This window comes from Bos javanicus, chromosome 4 (genome assembly GCF_032452875.1).
Source record: "Bos javanicus breed banteng chromosome 4, ARS-OSU_banteng_1.0, whole genome shotgun sequence".
NCBI lineage: Eukaryota > Metazoa > Chordata > Mammalia > Artiodactyla > Bovidae > Bos > Bos javanicus.
Genome location: NC_083871.1, coordinates 13,060,969 through 13,083,770, shown reverse-complemented (window position 1 = coordinate 13,083,770; position 22,802 = coordinate 13,060,969). Strand labels below are relative to the sequence as shown.

General features: G+C 37.7%; 1 protein-coding gene and 1 pseudogene across 12 annotated transcripts in view; one reads left to right on the top strand and one right to left on the bottom strand.

Annotated features, from left to right (window-relative positions):
• PPP1R9A (protein phosphatase 1 regulatory subunit 9A) overlaps positions 1-22,802 on the bottom strand; it is a 349,529-nt gene that overhangs the window by 33,833 nt on the left and 292,894 nt on the right. For 7 of the 12 annotated variants that reach the window (XM_061413476.1, XM_061413484.1, XM_061413474.1 and 4 more), the window contains 2 exons: positions 2,348-2,505; positions 1,539-1,836 (listed from right to left, as the gene is read on the bottom strand). In XM_061413476.1, the coding sequence (XP_061269460.1) occupies positions 1,539-1,836; positions 2,348-2,505 (456 nt within the window). The remainder of the gene's footprint in view (positions 1-1,538; positions 1,837-2,347; positions 2,506-22,802) is intronic. The other 5 variants (XM_061413481.1, XM_061413482.1, XM_061413483.1 and 2 more) reach the window with 2 other exon arrangements.
• LOC133246984 (small nucleolar RNA U3) lies at positions 14,209-14,303 on the top strand (annotated as a pseudogene).

Sequence of the window (22,802 nt, the reverse complement as noted above, 5' to 3'; positions counted from 1 at the left end):
ATGAAAAGAGAAAATAATCTAGACAAGATGTAGCCACTTTAAAAAAAATATTTGAGTCAGATTTCATGTGAGTGACCCATTTTCTGACTACAATGTACTTCTTTCAGATAGCTAAGTTATACCTGAAAACTCAAACAGTGGAATACAAGGTATTAACCTCTTCCTCCAAAATAGGTCCCTCTGCTCTTTTGCCTTCTTACAAACAAAGTAAGGTCTATACACACTTTTTTTCTGAGGAGATGAGGGAGGCCTTGTTACAAGTATATTTCTATAAAAGTGCTATTATGATCTAACATTTAGGTTAATTAATAAGAGTTTCTGAAGCCTTCATTCTATTGAAAGTAAGCCAAAATCACAGGACAAGTCCTTCACCAACTTAATAAATTAGCAGGTTTGACATACTTTCTCTTGCCTCCACAAGGATCTTATACACCCTAAGTACTTAATTTTTACCTCAAAACTTCTTCTAGAAGTCTTGTGCTTAGGACCAAACCTGTAGAAGATAATTCCAGCAAATCAATAGGCTCAGGGAAGAAGAACAGGGAAAATACCAGGGGTAAAGCTATGATGCTTACTAAAAGTTACAAAACAAAGTGAGTCCCCACAATCCATTGAATTTCTATATTCAAGATGTATTCATGGAAAGATTACAGCCTTTGATTTGGTAGAGATGTCTGTGCTAAGTCGCTTCAGTTGTGTCTGACTCTTTTCAACATTATGGATTATAGACCACTAAGCTCCTCTGTCCATGGAATTCTCCAGGCAAGAATACTGGAATGGGTTGCCATTCCCACTTCCAGGGGATCTTCCGGACCCAGGGATTGAACGTGCGTCTCCTTCATTACAGCTGGATTTTTTTACCCATCATATTTAAAATGACACTACATGTGTAAGAGTTTCTTCTTCCATGTGATCTTAACTAGTTTTTAAGACTCTAGTTACATAAAATAAATGAAAATGAGCCTATTTTTTGTGCATCTTTGCATCATTTAACTTGTTTAAGCAAGAATTTATTACTTCTATTAATTAAAACATACAACTCAAAGGACAATAGTCTATTGACACTGCTATGAAATTCTCATGTTAATTCTAGGAGCATATTTTAAAATTTATGGACTAATCTTGCTGTATTATCTTTATTATAGATTTTCTATCACGTTCTGTGCCATATAAATGACTGTGAGAATTTCTTCTAAATAAAAACCAGTTAATGGATTAAGGCCTACACTGTTTTCACCTCCATATATATATATATTCTTTTTCTATGTGAGTATGTTAGTGTTTATTGAAACTTTATGGGATGCTATTATCTAAAATCTCTAGGCCTCCTTCAACAAGAAACTTGCTGAGGATGTGAAATACTAATCAGACAGGAAGAGATAAAAAGTAAGGGAGTTCTCTTGTCCCATAATGTAAATGGAAAGCAGTATCGATTATTAGCTACGCAAAACACACAGGCCCTGTTTTTGTGTGTCACAAATTGAGGTGTTAGTGAAGTCAGACAAAACAAAAGCTAAAAAAAACAAAATTAACAGTACCTTTTTCTTGTAGTATTTTCGTGGTGGTGGCTTGATTGCGGCAAGGCAATTCTTCCATATCATGATCAGATTTTGAAGGAGAGGAGAGTGAAGTGTCTTCCCCAACAGAGGAGGAAGGCTCCCCTTCCGAGTACAGTGGTCCTTCTTGAAATTCAGCTATGTGGTCAGACGAGAGGGGCACACTGCCAGCCACTGGACTGAGGGATGAAGCACCAGAATCTGATTCTGGAGAAGCTCTCAAACCCTTGGGCAGAAGTGATTTGGTAATGTGCATGTGGTTACAGAAACTGTTTGAAGGCTGTTGGTATAAGAGATTATAAAGGAGGTTATGCCACTGATCATCAGTCCATTTGGTACTTACTTTGAAATCAGACCAACCTTGTTTTTAGTAAATCCCTATGAAAACCAATTTTTGACGGTTTACAGATGAGACCGCATAGTTCACAACAATGTACCATATTACCACTGTAGCTAACACAGACACCTAAGACATAATAAAAACAATGACTTGTGCACTAATTATTTACCACGAGGAAAAATCAACAGCTGAATATCAAAAACACCATCAGGAAATATGAAGATATGGATATTCTCTTGGTTGTTAGTTCTTTGAGTGAGTACAGAAAGAATTTGAATTATAACGATATATAGAGGTGAATAAGAATTTAGGAGACATAGAAGTGAACTATTCCAGCTATTTTAAACTAGAATACAGAATCTGGCTGCAGGAAAATCATTATTTTCAATAAGCTGTAGGAACAAGGATACAGCCCAAAGCCGCAAGTCAGACAGCGGTCAGGGGTGCTCACCTTTCGCTCCAGACTGTCCTCCCCATCAGTTGAGCTGACACTGTCATAGAGTCTTGTCCTAGACGGTCTCTGGCGTCTGTTCTTCAAGGAGAGCTGGGCCCGAGTTTTCAGTACTTTTGAATCCAGGCGCTCTGTCTCTGGGACTGCTTCATTAAAGTCTAAAAATAAAATATTGCAAAATAATCTGTGAAACCTTTGGAGAGGACTGACAGAGACTATGGACACTGAAAACAAAATATCAAAGTTATCAGTAACACCAGGCAGGAAACAGGTGAGAATCATGGTGGTCTGTCTGGTAACAAAGGTAACAGAGATGAGATTTGGGAGAAATGTACAAAGCCAACACAAAGAAACCAACACTAAACATGACCACAGTCAACAACAAAAATCTAGCATTCACAGATCATAAAACCTCCCTGTAACTACACAAAGCACTTGTTAGTATTTATTTGTTTACATGAATATATGCTGAAGTGTTGGATGAAGAGAGATGTGAGAAGAAGGTGTAACAAAGTTGAGAGCTCTTAGAAATTAAGACAAAAACCTACAAAAGTCAGGTGCCAGGTCAAGAGCAGATAAAAAAAGGTGGCCATCAGCATAAACTTTCTATAGCAAAAGTTACCAAAACTGTAACTGTAAGGACTATACCACTTTGGTCTTAATATTTATATTTTTTTTCCACTCAAAACAGAGTTTCTGAAAATTTAGCTTGTTCTTTCAACTCTTTAGAAAGCCCAGCAAAGAACTTATCTCAATAGCACATTTAAGATAACCGGGGAAATAAAACAAAGTAGGCTATCCAAGCAAAACAAAATCAAAAAGCAATTAAACCACCACAAGTACTTAATTTACTAGTATTATGGATGAAGTAGAATAAACTGCCCATTGATAGATAGATAAAGAAGATGTGTATACACACACACGAATATTCATTTCAGTTCAGTTGCTCAGTCGTGCCCAACTAAGCAAAAAAAAAAACTGACTTTTTGCCACCCATGGAGTGCAGCATGCCAGGCTTCCCTGTCCATCACCAACTCTCAAAGCTTGCTCAAACATGTCCATCAAGTCGGTGATGTCATCCAACCATCTCATCCTCTGTTGTCCCCTTCTCCTCCTGTCTTCAATCTTTCCCAGCATCAGGGTCTTTTCTAAGGAGTCAGTTCTTCACATTAGATGGCCAAGAGATTGGAGCTTCAGCTTAAGCATTAGTCCTTCCAATAAATATTCAGGACAGATTTCCTTTAGGATTGACTATTTTGATCTCTTTGCAATTCAAGGGACTTGAGTCTCCTCCAACACCATAGTTCAAAAGCATCAATTCTTCAGCACTCAGCTTTCTTTATGGTTCAACTCTCATATCCATACATGACTACTGGAAAAACCATAGCTTTGACTAGATGGGCCTTTGTCAGCAAAGTAATGTCTCTGCTTTTTAATATGCTGTCTAGGTCGGTCATAGCTTTTCTTCCAAGGAGCAAGCGTCTTTTAATTTCATACCTGTAGTCACCATCTGCAGTGATTTTGGAGCCCAAGAAAATAAAGTGTCACTGTTTCCACTGTTTCCCCATCTATTTGCCGTGAAGTGATGAGACTGCATGCCATGATCTTTGCTTTTTGAATGTTGAGTTTTAAGCCAACTTTTTCACTCTCCTCTTTCACTTACATCAAGAGGCTTTTTAGTTCCTCTTTGCTTTCTGCCATAAAGGTGATGCCATCTGCATATCTGAGGTTATTGATATTTCTCGGCATATCCCAGCAATCTTGATTCCAGCTTGTGCTTCTTCCAGCCCAGCGTTTCTCATGATGTACTCCACATATAAATTAAATAAGCAGGGTGAGAATATACAGCTTTGTCGTACTCCTTTCCCAATTTGGAACCAGTCTCTTGTTCCATGCCCCATTCTAACTGTTGTTTCTTGACCTGCATACAGATTTCTCAGGAGGCAGGTCAGGTGGTCTGGTATTCCCATCTCTTGAGGAATTTTCCACATTTTGCTGTGATCCACACAGTCAAAGGCTTTGGCATAGTCAATAAAGTAGAAGTAGATGTTTTTCTGGAATTCTGTTGCTTTTTCAATGAGCCAACGGATGTTGGCAATTTGATCTCTGGTTCCTCTGCCTTTTCTAAAGCCAGCTCGAATATCTGGAAGTTCATGGTCATGTACTATTGGAGCTTAGAGAATTTTGAGCATTACACTTTGCTAGTGTGTAAGATGAGTGCAATTATGGGGTAGTTTGAACATTCTTTGGCATTGCCTTTCTTTGGGATTGGAATGAAAGCTGATCTTTTCCAGTCTTGTGGCCACAGTTGAGTTTTCCAAATTTGCTGGCATATTGAGTGCAGCACTTTCACAGCATCATCTTTTAGGATTTGAAATAGCTCAACTAGAATTCCATCACCTCCACTAGCTTAGTTCATAGCAATGCTTCCTAAGGCCCACCTGACTTTGCATTCCAAGATGTCTGGCTCTAGATGAGTGACCACACCATCGTGATTATCTGCTTTGAAGAGATAATCTGTCATGAAGAGCTTTTTTGTACAGTTCTTCTGTGTCTTCTTGCCACCTCTTCTTAATATCTTCTGCTTCTGTTAGGTCCATACTTATTATTATTTTTATTATATTAGGTCCATACATATTATTACTCAGCCATAAAAAATAATGAAAGCTTGCTATTTGCAACAACAGGGATAGACCTAAAGGGTATTTTGCTAAGTGAAGTAAGTCAGACAGAGAAAGACAATTACTGTATGTGTTCACCTACATGTGGAACCTAAAACATAAAACAAACAAACATAACAAAGTAGAAATAGAGTTTTAGACACAGAAAACAAGCAGGGGTGGTGGTCAGAGATGTGCAATGAATGAAACAGGTGAGGGAGATAAGACGTACAAGCTTCCAGTTAACAAATGAATCACGGGAATAAAACGTACAGAGTGGGGAACACAGTGGACAGCAATGTGATATCTTTGTATAGTAACAGACAGTAAATACGCTTACTGTGATGGTCATTTTGTAATGTATACAAATATTGAATCACTACGCTGTGTGCAGGAAATGACACAGTGTTGCAGGTCAGTCATACTTCAACACCAACCAACCAACCCACCCAAGAAATGCATAAAACAAGATCAGATTTGTCTTTATCAAAGGTGGGAGTTGGGCGAAGGGGAAGTTAGATGAAGGCAGTCAAAGGTACAAACTTCAGTGATAAGATAAATAAGTACCAGGAATATAATGTACACGATAAATATAATTAACATCATTGTGTGTTATATATGACGTTTAAGAGAGTAAATCCTAGGAGTTCTCATCACAAGGAAAAAATAATTTTTCTCTTTTTCTTTTACGTTGTATCTATAAGAGGTGATGGATGCTCACTAAACTTAATGTGGTAATCATTTCATGATGTAAGTAAAATTATTATGCTGCACACCTTAAACTTATACAGTGCTGAATATCAATTATATCTCAATAAAACCAGAAGATAAAAAATACAGTATAAGAGCTAAAAAGTTAAAAATAAATATATCCTCTCCAAATTTCCTTTTATTAACTTCTAAGTTTACATTCCAAGTTATTTGCATGCATCTCTGTCTCATTTCTTTTTCTTGGATATCTACTCTCCTCACCATAAAAGACACTGATTCTTCAAAGGAACATGTTCAAGTCTTTAAATAAAACAACTCAAAACTAAAAAAAAAGAGTCACACCAAATGGCTCGGTAAAGGCTAGAGGGAGAATCTGATGTGGTTCTCTTTAGTCTGCCTCTCCCTACTCTTAATCTTGCTGCCCAGAGGCTAAGTCAGGACTCAAAAGTTACCATCTCCAAGGGAAGAGGGAAGGATACCCATGAACATACTTAGGTATGTTCCTCACTGGCTGAGAAAAAGTGTTCTCCGGTTGAATTTATTTGCAATGGTACTACTCCTTACATTTGTACATGTAGCCACTTCATAGAAATAATGAAGTTTCATCATCAATCCTATTTTACCGTTTCAGAGTGCCAGTCATTAAATGAAGTAATAATACTGAAGAAATTGATCATCAAGTGGCTCTTGGACTTAAATTATTAAAAATAAAGCAAATAACTGAGTTGCAGAAAATATTAAAGTTGGCTTAAAGCTCAACATTCAGAAAATGAAGATCATGGCATCTGGTCCCACCACTTCATGGGAAATAGATGGGGAAACAGTGGAAACAGTAGCAGACTTTATTTTTCTGGGCTCCAAAATCTCTGCAGATGGTGACTGCAGCCATGAAATTAAAAGACGCTTACTCCTTGGAAGAAGAGTTATGACCAACCTAGACAGCATATTCAAAAGCAGAGACATTACTTTGCCAACAAAGGTTTGTCTAGTCAAGGCTATGGTTTTTCCTGTGGTCATGTATGGATGTGAGAGTTGGACTGTGAAGAAGGCTGAGCGCCGAAGAATTGATGCTTTTGAACTGTGGTGTTGGAGAAGACTCTTGAGAGTCCCTTAGACTGCAAGGAGATCCAACCAGTCCATTCTGAAAGAGATCAGCCCTGGGATTCCTTTGGAAAGAATGATGCTAAAGCTGAAACTCCAGTACATTGGCCACCTCATGCAAAGAGCTGACTCATTGGAAAAGACTCTGATGCTGGGAGGGATTGGGGGCAGGAGGAGAAGGGGATGACAGAGGATGAGATGGCTGGATGGCATCACTGACTCGATGGACGTGAATCTGAGTGAACTCCAGGAGTTGGTGATGGACAGGAAGGCCTGGCGTGCTGCGATTCATGGGGTCGCAAAGAGTCGGACACGACTGAGCGACTGATCTGATCTGATCTGATGAATATTAATAGAGTAAAACAATTTTTCACAGTGGCATTGCCCCATAAAATTATTTTTCACGGTATTATTAAGCCAAATTCAGACTTAAATTGAAGAAAGTAGGGAAAACCACTAGACCATTCAGGTATGACCTAAATCAAATCCCTTATGATTATACAGTAGAAGTGAGAAATAGATTTAAGGGCCTAGATCTGATAGATAGAGTGCCTGATGAACTATGGAATGAGGTTCATGACATTGTACAGGAGACAGGGATCAAGACCATCCCCATGGAAAAGAAATGCTAAAAAGCAAAATGGCTGTCTGGGGAGGCCTTATAAATAGCTGTGAAAAGAAGAAAAGCAAAAAGCAAAGGAGAAAAGGAAAGATATAAACATCTGAATGCAGAGTTTCAAAGAATAGCAAGAAGAGATAAGAAAGCCTTCTTCAGCAATCAATGCAAAGAAATAGAGGAAAACAGCAGAATGGGAAAAACTAGAGATCTCTTCAAGAAAATCAGAGATCCAAAGGAACATTTCATGCAAAGATGGGCTCGATAAAGGACAGAAATGGTATGGACCTAACAGAAGCAGAAGATATTAAGAAGAGGTGGCAGGAATACATAGAAGAACTGTACAAAAAAGAACTTCACGACCCAGATAATCACGATGGTGTGATCACTGACCTAGAGCCAGACATCCTGGAATGTGAAGTCAAGTGGGCCTTAGAAAGCATCACTACGAACAAAGCTAGTGGAGGTGATGGAATTCCAGTTGAGCTATTTCAAATCCTGAAAGATGATGCTGTGAAAGTGCTACACTCAACATGCCAGCAAATTTGGAAAACTCAGCAGTGGCCACAGGACTGGAAAAGGTCAGTTTTCATTCCAATCCCAAAGAAAGGCAATGCCAAAGAATGCTCAAACTACCGCACAATTGCACTCATCTCACACGCTAGTAAAGTAATGCTCAAAATTCTCCAAGCCAGGCTTCAGCAATATGTGAACAGTGAACTTCCTGATGTTCAAGCTGGTTTTAGAAAAGGCAGAGGAACTAGAGATCAAATTGCCAGCATCCTCTGGATCATAGAAAAAGCAAGAGAGTTCCAGAAAAACATCTATTTCTGCTTTCTTGACTATGCCAAAGCCTTTGACTGTGTGGATCACAATAAACTGTGGAAAATTCTGAAAGAGATGGGAATACCAGACCACCTGACCTGCCTCTTGAGAAATTTGTATGCAGGTCAGGAAGAAACAGTAGAACTGGACATGGAACAACAGACTGGTTCCAAATAGGAAAAGGAGTACGTCAAGGTGGTATATTGTCACCCTGTTTAAATAACTTATATGCAGAGTACTCCATGAGAAACGCTGGACTGGAAGAAACAGAAGCTGGGATCAATACTGCCAGGAGAAATATCAATAACCTCAGATATGCAGATGACACCACCCTTACGGCAGAATGTGAAGAGGAACTAAAAAGCTTCTTGATGAAAGTGAAAGTGGAGAGTGAAAAAGTTGGCTTAAAGCTCAACATTCATAAAACGAAGATCATGGCATCCGGTCCCATCACTTCTTGGGAAATAGATGGGAAAAAGTGGAAACAGTATCAGACTTTTATTTTTCTGGGCTCCAAAATCTCTGCAGATGGTGACTGCAGCCATGAAATTAAAAGACTCTTACTCCTTGGAAGGAAAGTTATGACCAACCTAGATAGCATATTCAAAAGCAGAGACATTACTTTGCCAACAAAGCTTCGTCTAGTCAAGGCTATGGTTTTTCCTGTTGGTCATGTATGGATGTGAGAGCTGGACTGTGAAGAAGGCTGAGCGCCAAAGAACTGATGCTTTTGAACTGTGGTGTTGGAGAAGACTCTTGAAGAGTCCCTTGGACTGCAAGGAGGTCCAACCAGTCCATTCTGAAGGAGATCAGCCCCGGGATTTCTTTGGAAGGAATGATGCTCAAGCTGAAACTTCAGTACTTTGGCCACCTCATGGGAAGAGTTGACTCATTGGAAAAGACTCTGATGCTGGGAGGGACTGGGGGCAAGAGGAGAAGGGGATGACAGAGGATGAGATGGCTGGATGGCATCACTGACCGATGGATGTGAGTCTGAGTGAACTCCGGGAATTGGTGATGGACAGGGAGGCCTGGCGTGCTGTGATTCATGGGGTCGCAAAGAGTCGGACACGACTGAGCGACTGATCTAATCTGATCTGATGCTTAAATATATTATGTTATAAAAACAAGGAAGCATCTCAGATTGTACCTTTCTTATCTATGGAACATGGTGCTTGGCATATGGTTCTAACAAATAAAATTAAATATATTGTTCCCTGAGAGATACATCCACTGAATAACACTATATACAGAAGTTTTCCTTTTCATTTTCTATATTTGAAAGAAAAGTGGATAACAGAAAAGTCAGACCATTCAGGTATATTTAAAGACAGCTAAATGTTTTCTAATCAGTAGTCCTTTCAGTTTTCACATGTCAATGGAAAAAAAAATCCCCTTGATTACTTTAATTTCCTCCTTCTAACAAATTCTGAACTTGTAACTGCCCTTTAAGAGTTGTGATCACTGGGAGAGAATCAACTTTACAAGCTCTTGTTTACATATAAAACATGGAAATACAACATAGAGGAATGCAATAATTCAGATACACTGCTATACACACACATCTTACAATCTGTCTATCTCATATTTGGACTGCACATTCTATAATCCCACACACTGCCCATACACCATCTCATTTGTTCCTCACAACAGCTCCAACAGAAAGAGTAGCCAAGTATATATAGCCAAGCATATATTTTGCTCTCCTGAAGCTCAGAAAACTTGACTGTCTTGTCCTCATCCATACAGCTAGTTGATGAGCTACCAAACCTTTCTAGTTTCTTGACTCCTAGGCCACTAGCCTGTGCACTCCAACTTAGCTGATGTTGAACAAATTATTAGAATCAGATTTTAATGCAGTGAGAGTTCAGGGTTTTCAGCTGTCAATTCACATATGATGTGACTAGGAAATTCACTTCTCCAACAGGTTATTTTGAAATATTATTAATCTTTCACATATGTGGAGCGTATCAAAAAAGGAAGATGTTGAAAACTATAGAAAAATTATTTCTCAGATGATTTCTTCTTTTGTTGGTTTAGTAACAGCTTTGGTTACCCAGTGACAGAAAGACCTAAGAAAGAAGCTCATTCTACTTTTGTGAGCATGATTCCTTGCACGACAGAACCTGAGCTCTGAAGCACCCAGCACAGTACCCAACATCCAGGACTGTAGGAGCTACCTCATCACTCGATGCTGAACAAATAAAGTAAGGGAACATGAAAACTGCTATTAGCAGGGTTGGGAGTACAGAGGTTATCCTGGAACCTTACTCCATTGCTCTTCAGTAATTTGCCTGGTTTGGTTTTGGACAATTGCAAAATAACAATCTCAGATGCTTGTTTTATCATCAGCTAGCACTGACTGGGTGTAACCCACCAGACAGCACACACGTAACAACATCTATTGGACGTAGAGTTAGCTAAAGCCTGAGAAGCAGGGCTGTAGAGCCATTACCCGAGTGGCCAACCACACATCACATCCAATTGACGATTTCTGAAGGCCTGAAAACAAAGATCTCAGGGTCTCTTTATAGCAGTGATAGAGCGCAGAAGACTTGATGCCTTTGACTTGTGATGCTGGAGAAGACTCTTGAGAGTCCTTTGGACCGTAAGGAGATCCAACCAGTCAGTCCTAAAGGAAATCAGTCCTGTATATTCATTGGAAAGACTGATGCTGAAGCTGAAGCTCCAATACTTTGGCCACCTGATGTGAAAAGTCAACTCCCTAGAAAAGACCCTGATGCTGGGAAAGACTGAAGTCAAAAGGAGAAGGGCGGTGACAGTATGAGATGGTTATATAGCATTACTGACTCAAGAGATCTGAAGCTGAACAATCTCTGAGAAGATGGTGGAGGAAAGGGAAGCCCAGGGTGCTGCAGTCCATGGGGTCGCAAAGGTCGAACACAACTTAGCAACTGAACAACAACAATGGATTATAACTCAGTAATTTGTGTTCCCATCCTGAGGAATAAAAAAATTTTTCTAAAGAACCAGAAAACCGTAATTGAGCTGAGAACTTTCACTTCATCAACTCTTATGCCAGAAGGAAGTTGGAAGAAATGTCCAGAGGAAGCAACTACTAAAGACATCACGGATAATCCCCCCTCAGAAGTATTAGAGGGCATGTGTGAGAGAGAAGGGAAATGTGTACCGGACTCCTGCTGCTGGGAACTAACGGGTGATCTAACGGCCAGCAGAAGCTAGCTTTTTAAAATCACGTCACGTGAAAATCAGAATATTACAATTTGAACTTCAGGGGTTCTAGCCCAGCTTTCTCTTTCAGGTAGGAAAACCAAGGCTGAGTGGTCACTGACTTGTCTACTGACCGTATCACACTTAATCTGTGGAAGACTGGATAGAGCGCAGTCCTCAGAAGCCTAGCCTCATCCTAGAAGGCCCCTCTCAAGTCTGAAAGTAAACTTCACAAGCAATCTTCCACCTTGTTTGAAACCTCTTTTTGGTCTTACTTTATGTTCCAAACAAAAATACCCATCAAGGGCTTATTTGGCCAATTCCCAGAAGGATATTTAAAAAAAAAAAAAAAAACCGGGGGATTTTATTTGACTGTGTATTTATCCAAGAAATAAAATCTTTACATGGAAAAATTAGCTGTCAGTTTTGTGGATGACGATGGTTCAACTGGTTCAACATTGCCAAGTTATGTGCTGCTCAGTGTAAAGAGCTGGACACAACGGAGCGACTAAGCACACACGAAGAAAAGCACAGAGTGTAAGGGCCTAGGTGGCCATGTTCACCGTCATTCAGCCTCTACAGAGAGCCAATCAACAGCACGGCGCAACGCTGCTCTCATAGCCCAGGACCCGGGGTTCTTCCTCTGCCCTTTCTCGTCAGTGTTTCTTGTTCTCCTGGCCATTAGCATCAGAGGAAAACTCCCTTTCCCCTCCTCTCCTTTCTTCTCTTTTCTTTCTTTCAGACCCTTCAGACTCTGAAACAGCTTATCTCTGACTCAAATGCAGCTAGAAGTACAAAAGAAGAGCAGACACAAGGGGATCAATAAACACAGCAGAAAAATACAGAAAAGGTATGAAGCAGCTGACAATAATGCAGTTTTGAGTGGGTGGGACTTCACCTCAAAATACCTGCATTTTAAGGCTAGCTTCAGTATTGATTCACACTGGAGCCTTTAAAAGAGTTTAATGGATTTGATCACAATTTTAGCAGCTCTTATGAAAACTGTTCTGTGAAATTAGGATGTTGTAGATCATATTATACAGAAACCAGTTCCCTACAGTAATGGTCTGAGTCATTCAGGTTTTCCACTAGATTGATGTTGTTTTTGACGTAAAAGGAATGCTGCCCGTGGACCAGGACCGGACATCAGCAGAGGGAACTGGAGCAGCATAACAATGGGGTCTGCTCTGCGTTCTTATGTGGATTATTCTGCTCAAAAACACTCGCACCTTATACCACCACCCTGCCTGGTTTGTGCTATTACCAATCAAAATGCTGAGCTTAATGAGGAACTTGGTGGCATCTTTAAACTCAAACAGTATCTGCATATCATTAAGTCACTGCAAGTTCACAAAAGATGGGCCCATAGGGCTTTGGGTTGGTACATATTGTATCAGAGGTGGGCTTATGTACTTTAGAGAGACGGTGTGAAATAGTCACCATGAGAGGAGACTTGGGGTTAGTCTTCCTTGAATTGAATCCAAAGCAGAGGCTGTCACTAAATTGGGCAATTTATCTAATTGCTCTTTCCCTCAGAATCCTCAGCTTCTAAACAGGCATGATGATAACAACATAATAAAGACTAAATGCATTAAGACATATATAAATGCTTGGAAGAGCACATAATAAGCACTTAATAAATGTCTTTATTTACTGACATACAAAAAAAGATTAGCAAGATACTCAAGTGACTGAAGCAATCGCAAAACAACATGTATATCCATTTTAAGTATCTAAAAAACAGCAACATAAAATACATTTTCTAACAGTAAATATGTCCATATAGTTGCATAGCAAGTGAACTGAAAAGATACACTTCATACTGATAATGGTGGTTGCTTTCAAAGAAGACATTAGATTTGAAGAGGCTGGTCAACAGGTACCTCAGTCTTATTTGTAATGTTAAAAAAAATTTTGTGTTAGATATTTTAGAAAAATCTATACATGAAACGCAATTAAAATTAGTAAAGAAGAAAGAGCACACATCTAGTATATTTTCTTTTAGAAACATCTTAATTTCATTCTAATCTGATAGCTCTAGTGTTCTAGGACTCAGATGTTGATATCAGCCCAGGATACCCAAAGTCCCCGTGACCAACAGCCTGCCCCGACATGAGAAGGCTGTCTTTCATCACATACATGGAGACTGTTTGCCTGCTTGGCCATTTTACTGCCAGCTGATTTGGACTAAAGAAGACCCCTTAGCTTCCTTCCAGCTACTTCTCTGTTTTAGTGCTGTAGGGGAAGATGTACTGAATCAGATATGGTAATTTGAGGTCAAGTTATACAACTTCAGCTCACCTCATGATAGCACTTTGGTTAGGAACCCACCCATGAGCAACTCTTACCCTACACTCTATTAATAGTTGATTTCTTTACAACCACCCAAAACCTGACAAATTTTATACCCCAGGTAGTATTCATTAAATTTTAGGAGGCTGACTTGATTTCTTACCCTTTTAGATCAATCAAAATATTACTGTTTCCTAATTTTTAATTAGGTCTGAATTTATTGTTGTATATATGTTATTTGCTAATCTTTGAAAAATATTGAGGAATACTATTTACCTCTTTATCAACAAATGCAATCTCAAAACTATCCATATGATCTTTGAAACACAATTTGGCTATTTGTTTTAATGTAGTGATTTTCCAGTGCAGTCTGGTATTTAACTTAGCCTTCTTCAGTTTATGGTCAATCTACACTCCTATTCTCAGAGTAGAGAGAGGTCCAGATTTTGCTGTCCATATCTTTTAAGACTATACTTTCAGGGGTCATTTCTGTAGTTCATATCTCAGGAATGACTCTTTAGAAATGCCACTAGACTAGCCTACCCATAGAAGAAGTGGCTATAAGTCAGAAAAACAACAACAACAAAAAACTGTATGAGCTATCCTAAATTCCACCATATATCACTTGAAACACTTGTACAAGTTGCTTGATTCTGAGAATATAAAGCAATTACAGAATTTAGACAAGGCATTTCAATATCTTAGGACTCCTTCATTGTCAGCTGTCTTTAGACTTTGACAGAAAAGATCTGCATTACCTAAAATTTGAATAAATGTTAAATCAAATCTGCAGTACATCATGAGAAACTCTGGGTTGGAGGAAGCACAAGCTGGAATCAAGATTTCTGGGAGAAATATCAATAACCTCAGATATGCAGATGACACCACCCTTATGGCAGAAAGTGAAGAAGAACTAAAGAGCCTCTTGATGAAAGTGAAAGAAGAGAGTGAAAAAGTTGGCTTAAAGCTCAACATTCAGAAAACTAAGATCATGGCATCTGATCCCATCACTTCATGGCAAATAGATGGAGAAACAGTGGAAACAGTGGCTGACTTTATTTTTCTGGGCTCCAAAATCACTGTGGATGGTGACAGCAGCCATGAAATTAAAAGACGCTTGCTCCTTGGAAGGAAAGTTGTGACCAACCTAGACAGCACATTAAAAAGCAGAGACGTTACTTCGCCAACAAAGGTCTGTCTAGTCAAGGCTATGGTTTTTCCGTCATGTATGGATGTGAGAGTTGGACTATAAAGAAAGCTGAGTGCCAAAGAATTGGTGCTTTTGAACTGTGGTGTTGGAGAAGACTCTTGAAGAGTCCCTTGGACTGCAAGGAGATACAACCAGTCTCGGGTGTTCATTGGAGGGACTGATGTTGAAGCTGAAACTCCAATACTCTGGCCACCTGATGCGGAGAGCTGGCTCAATTGAAAAGACCCTGATGCTGGGAAAGATTGGGGGCAGGAGGAGAAGGGGACAACAGAGGATGAGATGGCTGGATGGCATCACCGACTCAATGGACATGGGTTTGGGTGGACTCCGGGAGTTGGTGATGGACAGGGAGGCCTGGTGAGCTGCAGTTCATGGGGTCGCAAAGAGTCGGACACGACTGAGCGACTGAACTGAATACTGAACTGAATAAATCAAATCAAATGGGCAAACTGTCTGGGAACTGCAGGCTTCTCTGAGTAGGACTATGAAATCAAGTGCAGAACTTGGGTCTAGGAAGGTGGATTATGCGAATGTCCTTTTCTTAACATTCTAGAGTCTCTGACATGACAATAAACAAGCTTCTGTGTTCTTACTCAGGGTCTCCTACAGGTATCAAAATTAGCTTTTCTGTCAAAAATCTCTAGATATGAGTAATCACAAGCATGCTAATTAGGTGACTCCCCAAATTATATATTTGATGCTACATCTTCCTTGATTATAGTATGGAAAGAATACTATAAAATACTACATAAAATCTACATAAAATCTGAATAAAATTCAGATGTGAATGCCTTTGGTAGATTTTATGCCTTTGGTAGAGAATAACCTGTTACCTGAGATGAGAGTTGTTTGCTTCCTAAATGGGAAAGTATCTTTCGACTAGAGGAAAGACTGAGTTATGTATAGAAGATTTAAGAAAACTTAAAATTTACAGTATGTATAAGAATAATAGATATGTATAAGAACTTCTTAAGTACTTGAAAATATTGTCAGTTGATAATAGTACATAAAAAGGAAATCAAATATAACAAATTCATAAATGCAATTTAAAATGTTTGCAGATGTTCAATTAGCTAAGTCCATATACAGGAACTAAATATTCAAAGATCACTTAGTATTGATTTGCAAATCAAATTAAAAAACTATGTTTTTGATAATGTAACTTGAATAAATCAAACATTAAAACCACAATAAAATCAGAATGACTTTTTGGTACCCCTAAACTCTTCTGTTTCATCCAAAAAAAAAAAAAAAAACCTCACAAGCAACAGAATTTTTAGTATACCTACATTCTAATGTTTCCTAACTTTTCTCATAAGTGGAATTTCCTATAGTTCTCATAAATAATCAGGCCAGTATTGAAGTGGAACATTACTTCATGTCCACCTACAAGAATTCAACTATAATCTGATGCCTGGGCCCCACAGTAACAGAAAAACTGTAGGGCACTGAACCTTTATTGGAACAACATGGTTGGCAGATTGTTCAGAACCATGCATACAAGATAAGTTTCTGGTCCCAGTTCTGGAAACAGCTGTTCATTTTTTGAGTTTTAATTCTCTAGATGCTATGATCCCATGATTGATCCTGTTTACCTCTTGGCTGATAGAATAAATTTCACCTTAAACGAAATCCTGAATAATCCACAGGAACCCACTGTGCACACTACATATACAAATCACTTTGTGTACTTTCTACTTTTATATCCCCCCATCCTAACTTCCTATTCTTTTAGTCATCTTACCTTAGCATAACCATATGGCGTCTTCCAAACTATGTAACTATGACTCCATGGCGAACCACATTATAAAACAAAAGAAACATTTCAAAACACAACTATCTTGTATAATTTCCTTGAAAAGGAGTTATATTCCACATTTGGGTCAAAACTGTCTTTACTTCCAGAAGATCACAATCTACCTTATAGTTCAACTGGCTTTTGAATTTTACTCAAAAGCCAAAATAAAATAGGAAGCAGCTCACTTTTCTTAAAATTAACAGAAAATTACTAAGCTTAAGCTCATTCTGACAAAAATCACTTGCTTTCTATCAAAACAACTCTAGCTCTCTTCTAGCACTCATACATACCTCAGTATGACTGAAGGGTCTGGTGACTTCCGTGAACTTATGAAGATGCAGTGAGAAATATGAACCAAGGAGAGCTGCCATTTTGCAACTCAATACCTCCTTTTGAATGCCTCGTTGATTTGGCAACAAAAGTCTATTACACGTAGACAGATGCAAAACTCGCACAAAACTAGACAGGCAATTTAAGTGCTTTGCTTTCTGGGTAAGAGAACAGATTTTGGCTTTAATTATATGCCAGGAAACAATCAATAAGTATTGATTTCTCACTCATTTGGCTTGTTCATTAAAATTTTCCACAGTGATTTACTGGGAATGTTCAACCTTTAATTAGTGCAAATCAATAGTATTTCATGGTCAAAATTACTTACTGGGGATTAAAAGTTACTGAAAATAATTTGTTCAGGAAAAATGAAAATTGTGAAAGTATACCAAGAAACGATATCTATATGCACGATAAAGAAAGCTTGAATCTCGCTGAGAATTCTCCCCTGCCTCAGTTTAGAACTAAACAACACGGCAGCATGGAATAATCCTCCACTGCTCTGCGTCTCATGCTCTGGGACAGGACACTCCTGATAACGGAGAACAAGCATGCACTTTCCTTTTACTATCTTGCCATTTCATGAATTCTGACTTTAATTATGGCTTTAACTTTTGTTTAATATTCTGGATTCCAGTGCTCAAAGTGAATGTTTAGTGTATTCTCAGACTCCATCAGGAAATAAATCAGATGTGGTGATAGGAGTCTGGCCTGGCCTAGAATCCACAGGTATCAGTAAAGAGCTGCTAACAATGAGGACTTGGGGAAAAGCAGAAAAGACAAAGACAACACAAGGTTACAGCCTCAGCCAAAAATTATTTTCTGGAGGAGTCTTAAGTCTAAGAACTTTCTTATCAATATAAATGTATGGCTGATGCTGACTTTTTCTTTTCCCTTAAAAATCTTAAACTAGTATTTATTTTAAGCCTAAAAAAACCTTTGTGGTTTTTCTCATTCTCATCTTTTAATTATGCTACTTACTTTTTTTATATTTAAAAATATTTTATTTAAGCAAAAAAGTATACCATCTATATAAGTCATATAGAGATAGGAGAGGGAACAAGACACTTATGTACCTACTATTGAGTCTAAGAAATAAAATTACTATTTCTGAAGCCCTCTCTATGCCCTGTTTCTAGTTGTAATCCTTGGTTTTTTTTCTCCTAGTTATTCCACAAAAGTATCTCTAAAGAATATATTGATTAATTTTGCTTGTTTTTTAAACTTTACATACATGGTAATGAACTGTATATAATATTCTTCAAATCATTTTCCTTTTTGTCTGCTCAATATTATGTTCAAAGGTTTGGATTAATTATCTTTTAACTGTACCTATCATGAATGATGTTGCTGTGCATTTTTGAACATGTCTCCTGGCACACAGCAAGAATTTCTGGAGAACACTCATTTACACACAGAAGTGAACGTTCTGGGCTATAAAATTTGCAGGTATTCCATTTTATTAGATAATTCAAATTGTTTTAACAAAATAGTTGTATGAGTTTTCCTTTTTTCCCCTACATACTAGCTATCACATATTACCATGAAACTTTATCTTTGTCAATCATTTTATTCTTATTAATAAGGTTGAACATGTTCACCAACCTTTGAGTTTCTTCTTTTGTGAACAGATTGCTTACGTGTTTTGTCCATTTTTCTATTATGTTAGTTGTGTTTTTTTATGATTGGGTAAGTTTTAAGTATATTGTGTTATTGGTATAACAATAACCATCTTTTTTCTTAGTTACATGGGCTATAAATAGCCTCTCTCAATTTTTGGCTTCTAAGTTTTCCTAGTGTCTTTTCATAATCAGATTTTCTTAATATTATTGTGCTCAAATTTATCAAATTTTGCTTATGATTTGGAAATTTTTGTATTAAATATCACATGAGCATTCTCCTACATTTTCTTCTAAAAGTTTTAAATGCTGCCTTTCATTGTCGAGACTTTAATCCATTTGAAATCTATTTCACGAATGGTATGAGATCAGATTCAATTTCAGTTTTCTCTTGAGTGGTCAATTTTTCCAGCTATCTGTTGGGCCATCCTTTCCCCACTAAACTGTCATGTCTGCTTTGTATTATTCTCAAACTAACATGAATGGACCAGCCTGTTTCTGGACTCTGTTCTGCTGAACTGGTCTACTTGTCAGTTGCTGAGATTACACCACACTGTCTTAATACTGTTGCTTTACAATGAATCTCAGCAACTGAAAGAACAAGTTCCCTCACCTTGGTATTCTTCAGGAATATCTTGATTATTCTGGGCAACAAGTTGTTTGTCCACCTACATTTTAGAAACAACCTGTCAAGTTCCAAAAAATCACCTGTTCAAATTCTGATGGAAACTGCATAGAAATATATAGATTAGTTTGGCATAATGTCATTTTTTCAATATTGAGCCTTCCTATCTCTTTTGATTCATACAGGTCTTCTTGAATGTCTTTTCATGGATCTCGAGTTTATTCTGTTAAATTCACACTGGATACCTTATATTTTTTTGTTGCTATCATAAATGGTAGCTTGTAAAAGAATGTTAAACTCAGTAATTCTGATGATCTGAAGACTCTTAAGGTTTTCTTATGTATTTAATTTTATTACTGGTGAATAATGGTAACGTTGCTTCTTTTCATTCCTTATATCTTTTCTCTCTTATCTCTTATCTTGTCTACTTCTTGATAGGACCTCTAGGACAACATTGAGTAGATGTGTAATAAACAGTTATGGTGAAATGTTAAAAGTAGTCTTCATTTTAAAGGGATTTCTTGATTTTAACATTTCACCACCAAACATGATAACTGACAAAGACTTGTTACCCTCATATAACAAGAAAGTTCATATGTATTTCTAGTTTAAGAAACTTTTTATCATGAATAAGTGCTCAACTTTATTTAGTGTTTGTCTTCATCTAATAAGATGATCATATACATTTGTCTTCTAGTTAATGTGTGAATTATATGAGCTTTCTAATATTAAACGAACTTTGTCTTTCTTACATACACAGGTGGTCATAATAATGTATATGAAGATCTTCAAAATGTATTTCTAGATTCAACATTTATCTTTGTGAACAAGTAGTTTGTTTTAAATAAAGAGAATTCTGACCAGCTAGTGGGTGTTCACTCTGCTCATCTGAAAATACAGGAAGAACTCTATTCCGGAACACAACTGTGTTAGTTTAAACTGCTTAAACCTGTATTAACCCCGTATCCAACCTAACTATCAACTACACAGATATATACTACATTAGCTATACAAAAAGATATACTCACAGCATTTACCAGGGATTATAAACTTTAACCCTCTATAAAAAGCTCACTAAGAATGACACTTGTCTAGAAAGACTGCTTTTTAAAGAAAAACAAATCTCCAACTCTTTGAGAATATTTATGAAATCTTTACTCAGTAATGCAGGTCACACTCCAATTATGGAAGATATTTTTTATGCTTAACTGTGGTAGGGACTTGTTCTCAAACAAAACAAGTCATGACTTTACATGGAAACAACACATGGATTATTGTTAATAAAATGAATCCTGGTAATAAAACTTGTCCATTCGATTTCAAATATTGGTTACAAGATATAGCCACTGATTCTTTCATGTTTAGAAATTCTTTGTCATTATTCAAAAAATTGCTTTGAATCATGAAAATAAACTTATTTACAAACAAAACCCCCACAACAGTTGAATGGGAACGTCTTAATGAACAGTCAATCCATCTTCTCCAGCAAATATTCTAAATTTTATTACAGGTATTCACATAAAAAAAGAATAAAGTTAATATAGGAAAAAATAAATAAGAAAAGAAATTCCCATTTGATTAATCCAAAAGAAGGCAAGAAAGTAGATAAAAAGAACAAAGATTTACAAACAGTAAGATGTTAAATTTAAACTTATTATTATCAATCAATAAATAGCAACTTTCTAAAGTTGAGAAAAAAATTTAAACATAAGATCGAGACTTTAATAAAAATAGGCAACCATCCGTTGCTTACAAAAGACAGACAATTTGTAATAAAAGAATGGAAAAAGACATCTCACAGACACTAAAAGAAAGATAACATAGCCCTTCAAATATCAAACAAAATCAATAATAAGGTCAATTACTAGAAATAAAGAGGGACATTTCCTAATGATCAGAGGTCAATCTACTAACAGTTGTTTACTTTCCTTTGCTCTTCTTGATAAAGACTTTATTTAAATATGAGTGAATTATCAAAAAATGATTCAATTCAGAAAAATCAGATTCGGTGCAAACCAATAAGCTAACAACTGGGTCACAACAAGCAAGGATAGGGCCAATGATCAAAGAACTGGCTTGTGTGAATACCTAAGCAGGCTCAGAGTTCTACTGACATGTCCATAAGTCCCAGGTCTTCAACTTACTGAGTTCAGGATTCAAATGTAGACTACTATCTTAGAGATCTACTTTTAAGAAATCTTGGGCTTTAATGCCAACAGCCAAACCATTTTGTGGAAAAAGACTAAGGGAAAGCAGAAACAGCAGGAAGGTATTATTTTCTCTAAGTTATTCTTAAATAACCTAAAAGGTAGCTAAGAAATATTTGTATTTTTAAAGATGTCAGAATTGACTAATTAATTCCAGCCACAGTCTATTACGAAAGTGCCTTCTCTGGTGACTTAGATGGTAAAGAATCCGCCTGCTAGGCGGGAGACCTGGCTTTGATCCCTGGGTTGGGAAGATACCCTGGAGGAGGGCATGGCAACTCCCAGTCCAGTATTCTTGCCTGGAAAATCCCCACGGACAGAGAAACCTGGCGGGCTACAGTAGATGGGGTTACAAAGAGTCGGACGTGACTGAACGACGAAGCACAAGACTTTCCTATAATCTGCTATCTTGCAATTTAAGTAATTTTCTTCTTGCACAGTTTTCCTTAGAGTTAAGAAATAGAAAGTAACTAAAGGAACTAAGGATAAAATGCTTTATATATAATATTCCATGTTCATACTTTGGAGAAGATAACATTCAGTGTTATTTAACCAGTGGTCTACTGGCTGAGTAGATGGGTATGAAATAAAACAAGTATTTGGTAGTAATGCCCAAAATTCAAAGGGATCCTTGAATCACACTTACAAACCTACTAGTGACCCAGTTCCTGTTATGCTTCAATGCTATTAACGGTATTGCTTTGGATTTTCTGACTTCTTATGATTTCAGCCTTTTCTGAAGGCAGAGTTCCCATCAGTTGTCTAAGAGAAGCAGCGGATTCCAAAAAAGCAGTACAGTTCAGCTGCGTAGTTAAGAACATGGGCTGTAGAGCTGGATGAGAACAGCTCTCCTGCTCACTGAGCATGTATGCTGTATCCTTCATCATTCAGTCGTGTTTGACTCTTTGTGACGCCCATGGACTGCAGCCCACCAGGCTCCTCTGTCCATGGGGATTCTCCAGGCAAGCATACTGGAGTAGGTTGCCATGCCCTCCTCCAGGGGATCTTCCCTACCCAGGGATTGAACTAAGGTCTCTCTCATTGTAGGCAGATTCTTTACCGTCTGAACCACCACAGTGAGCCAGGGCAGACGGCTTAATTTCTTCACCTATGGTTTCTGATCTGTAAAATGGGATGACAGCAATACTATTCTTAGGGTTGTTATGAGAATTAAGTGAATTATTCTGAGTTACTTAAAACACTGCCTGCCCTGTAGAACTGCCCTGTAGAACTATTGTGTTGTTTCCCATAAATATTTTTTTAAGTGAA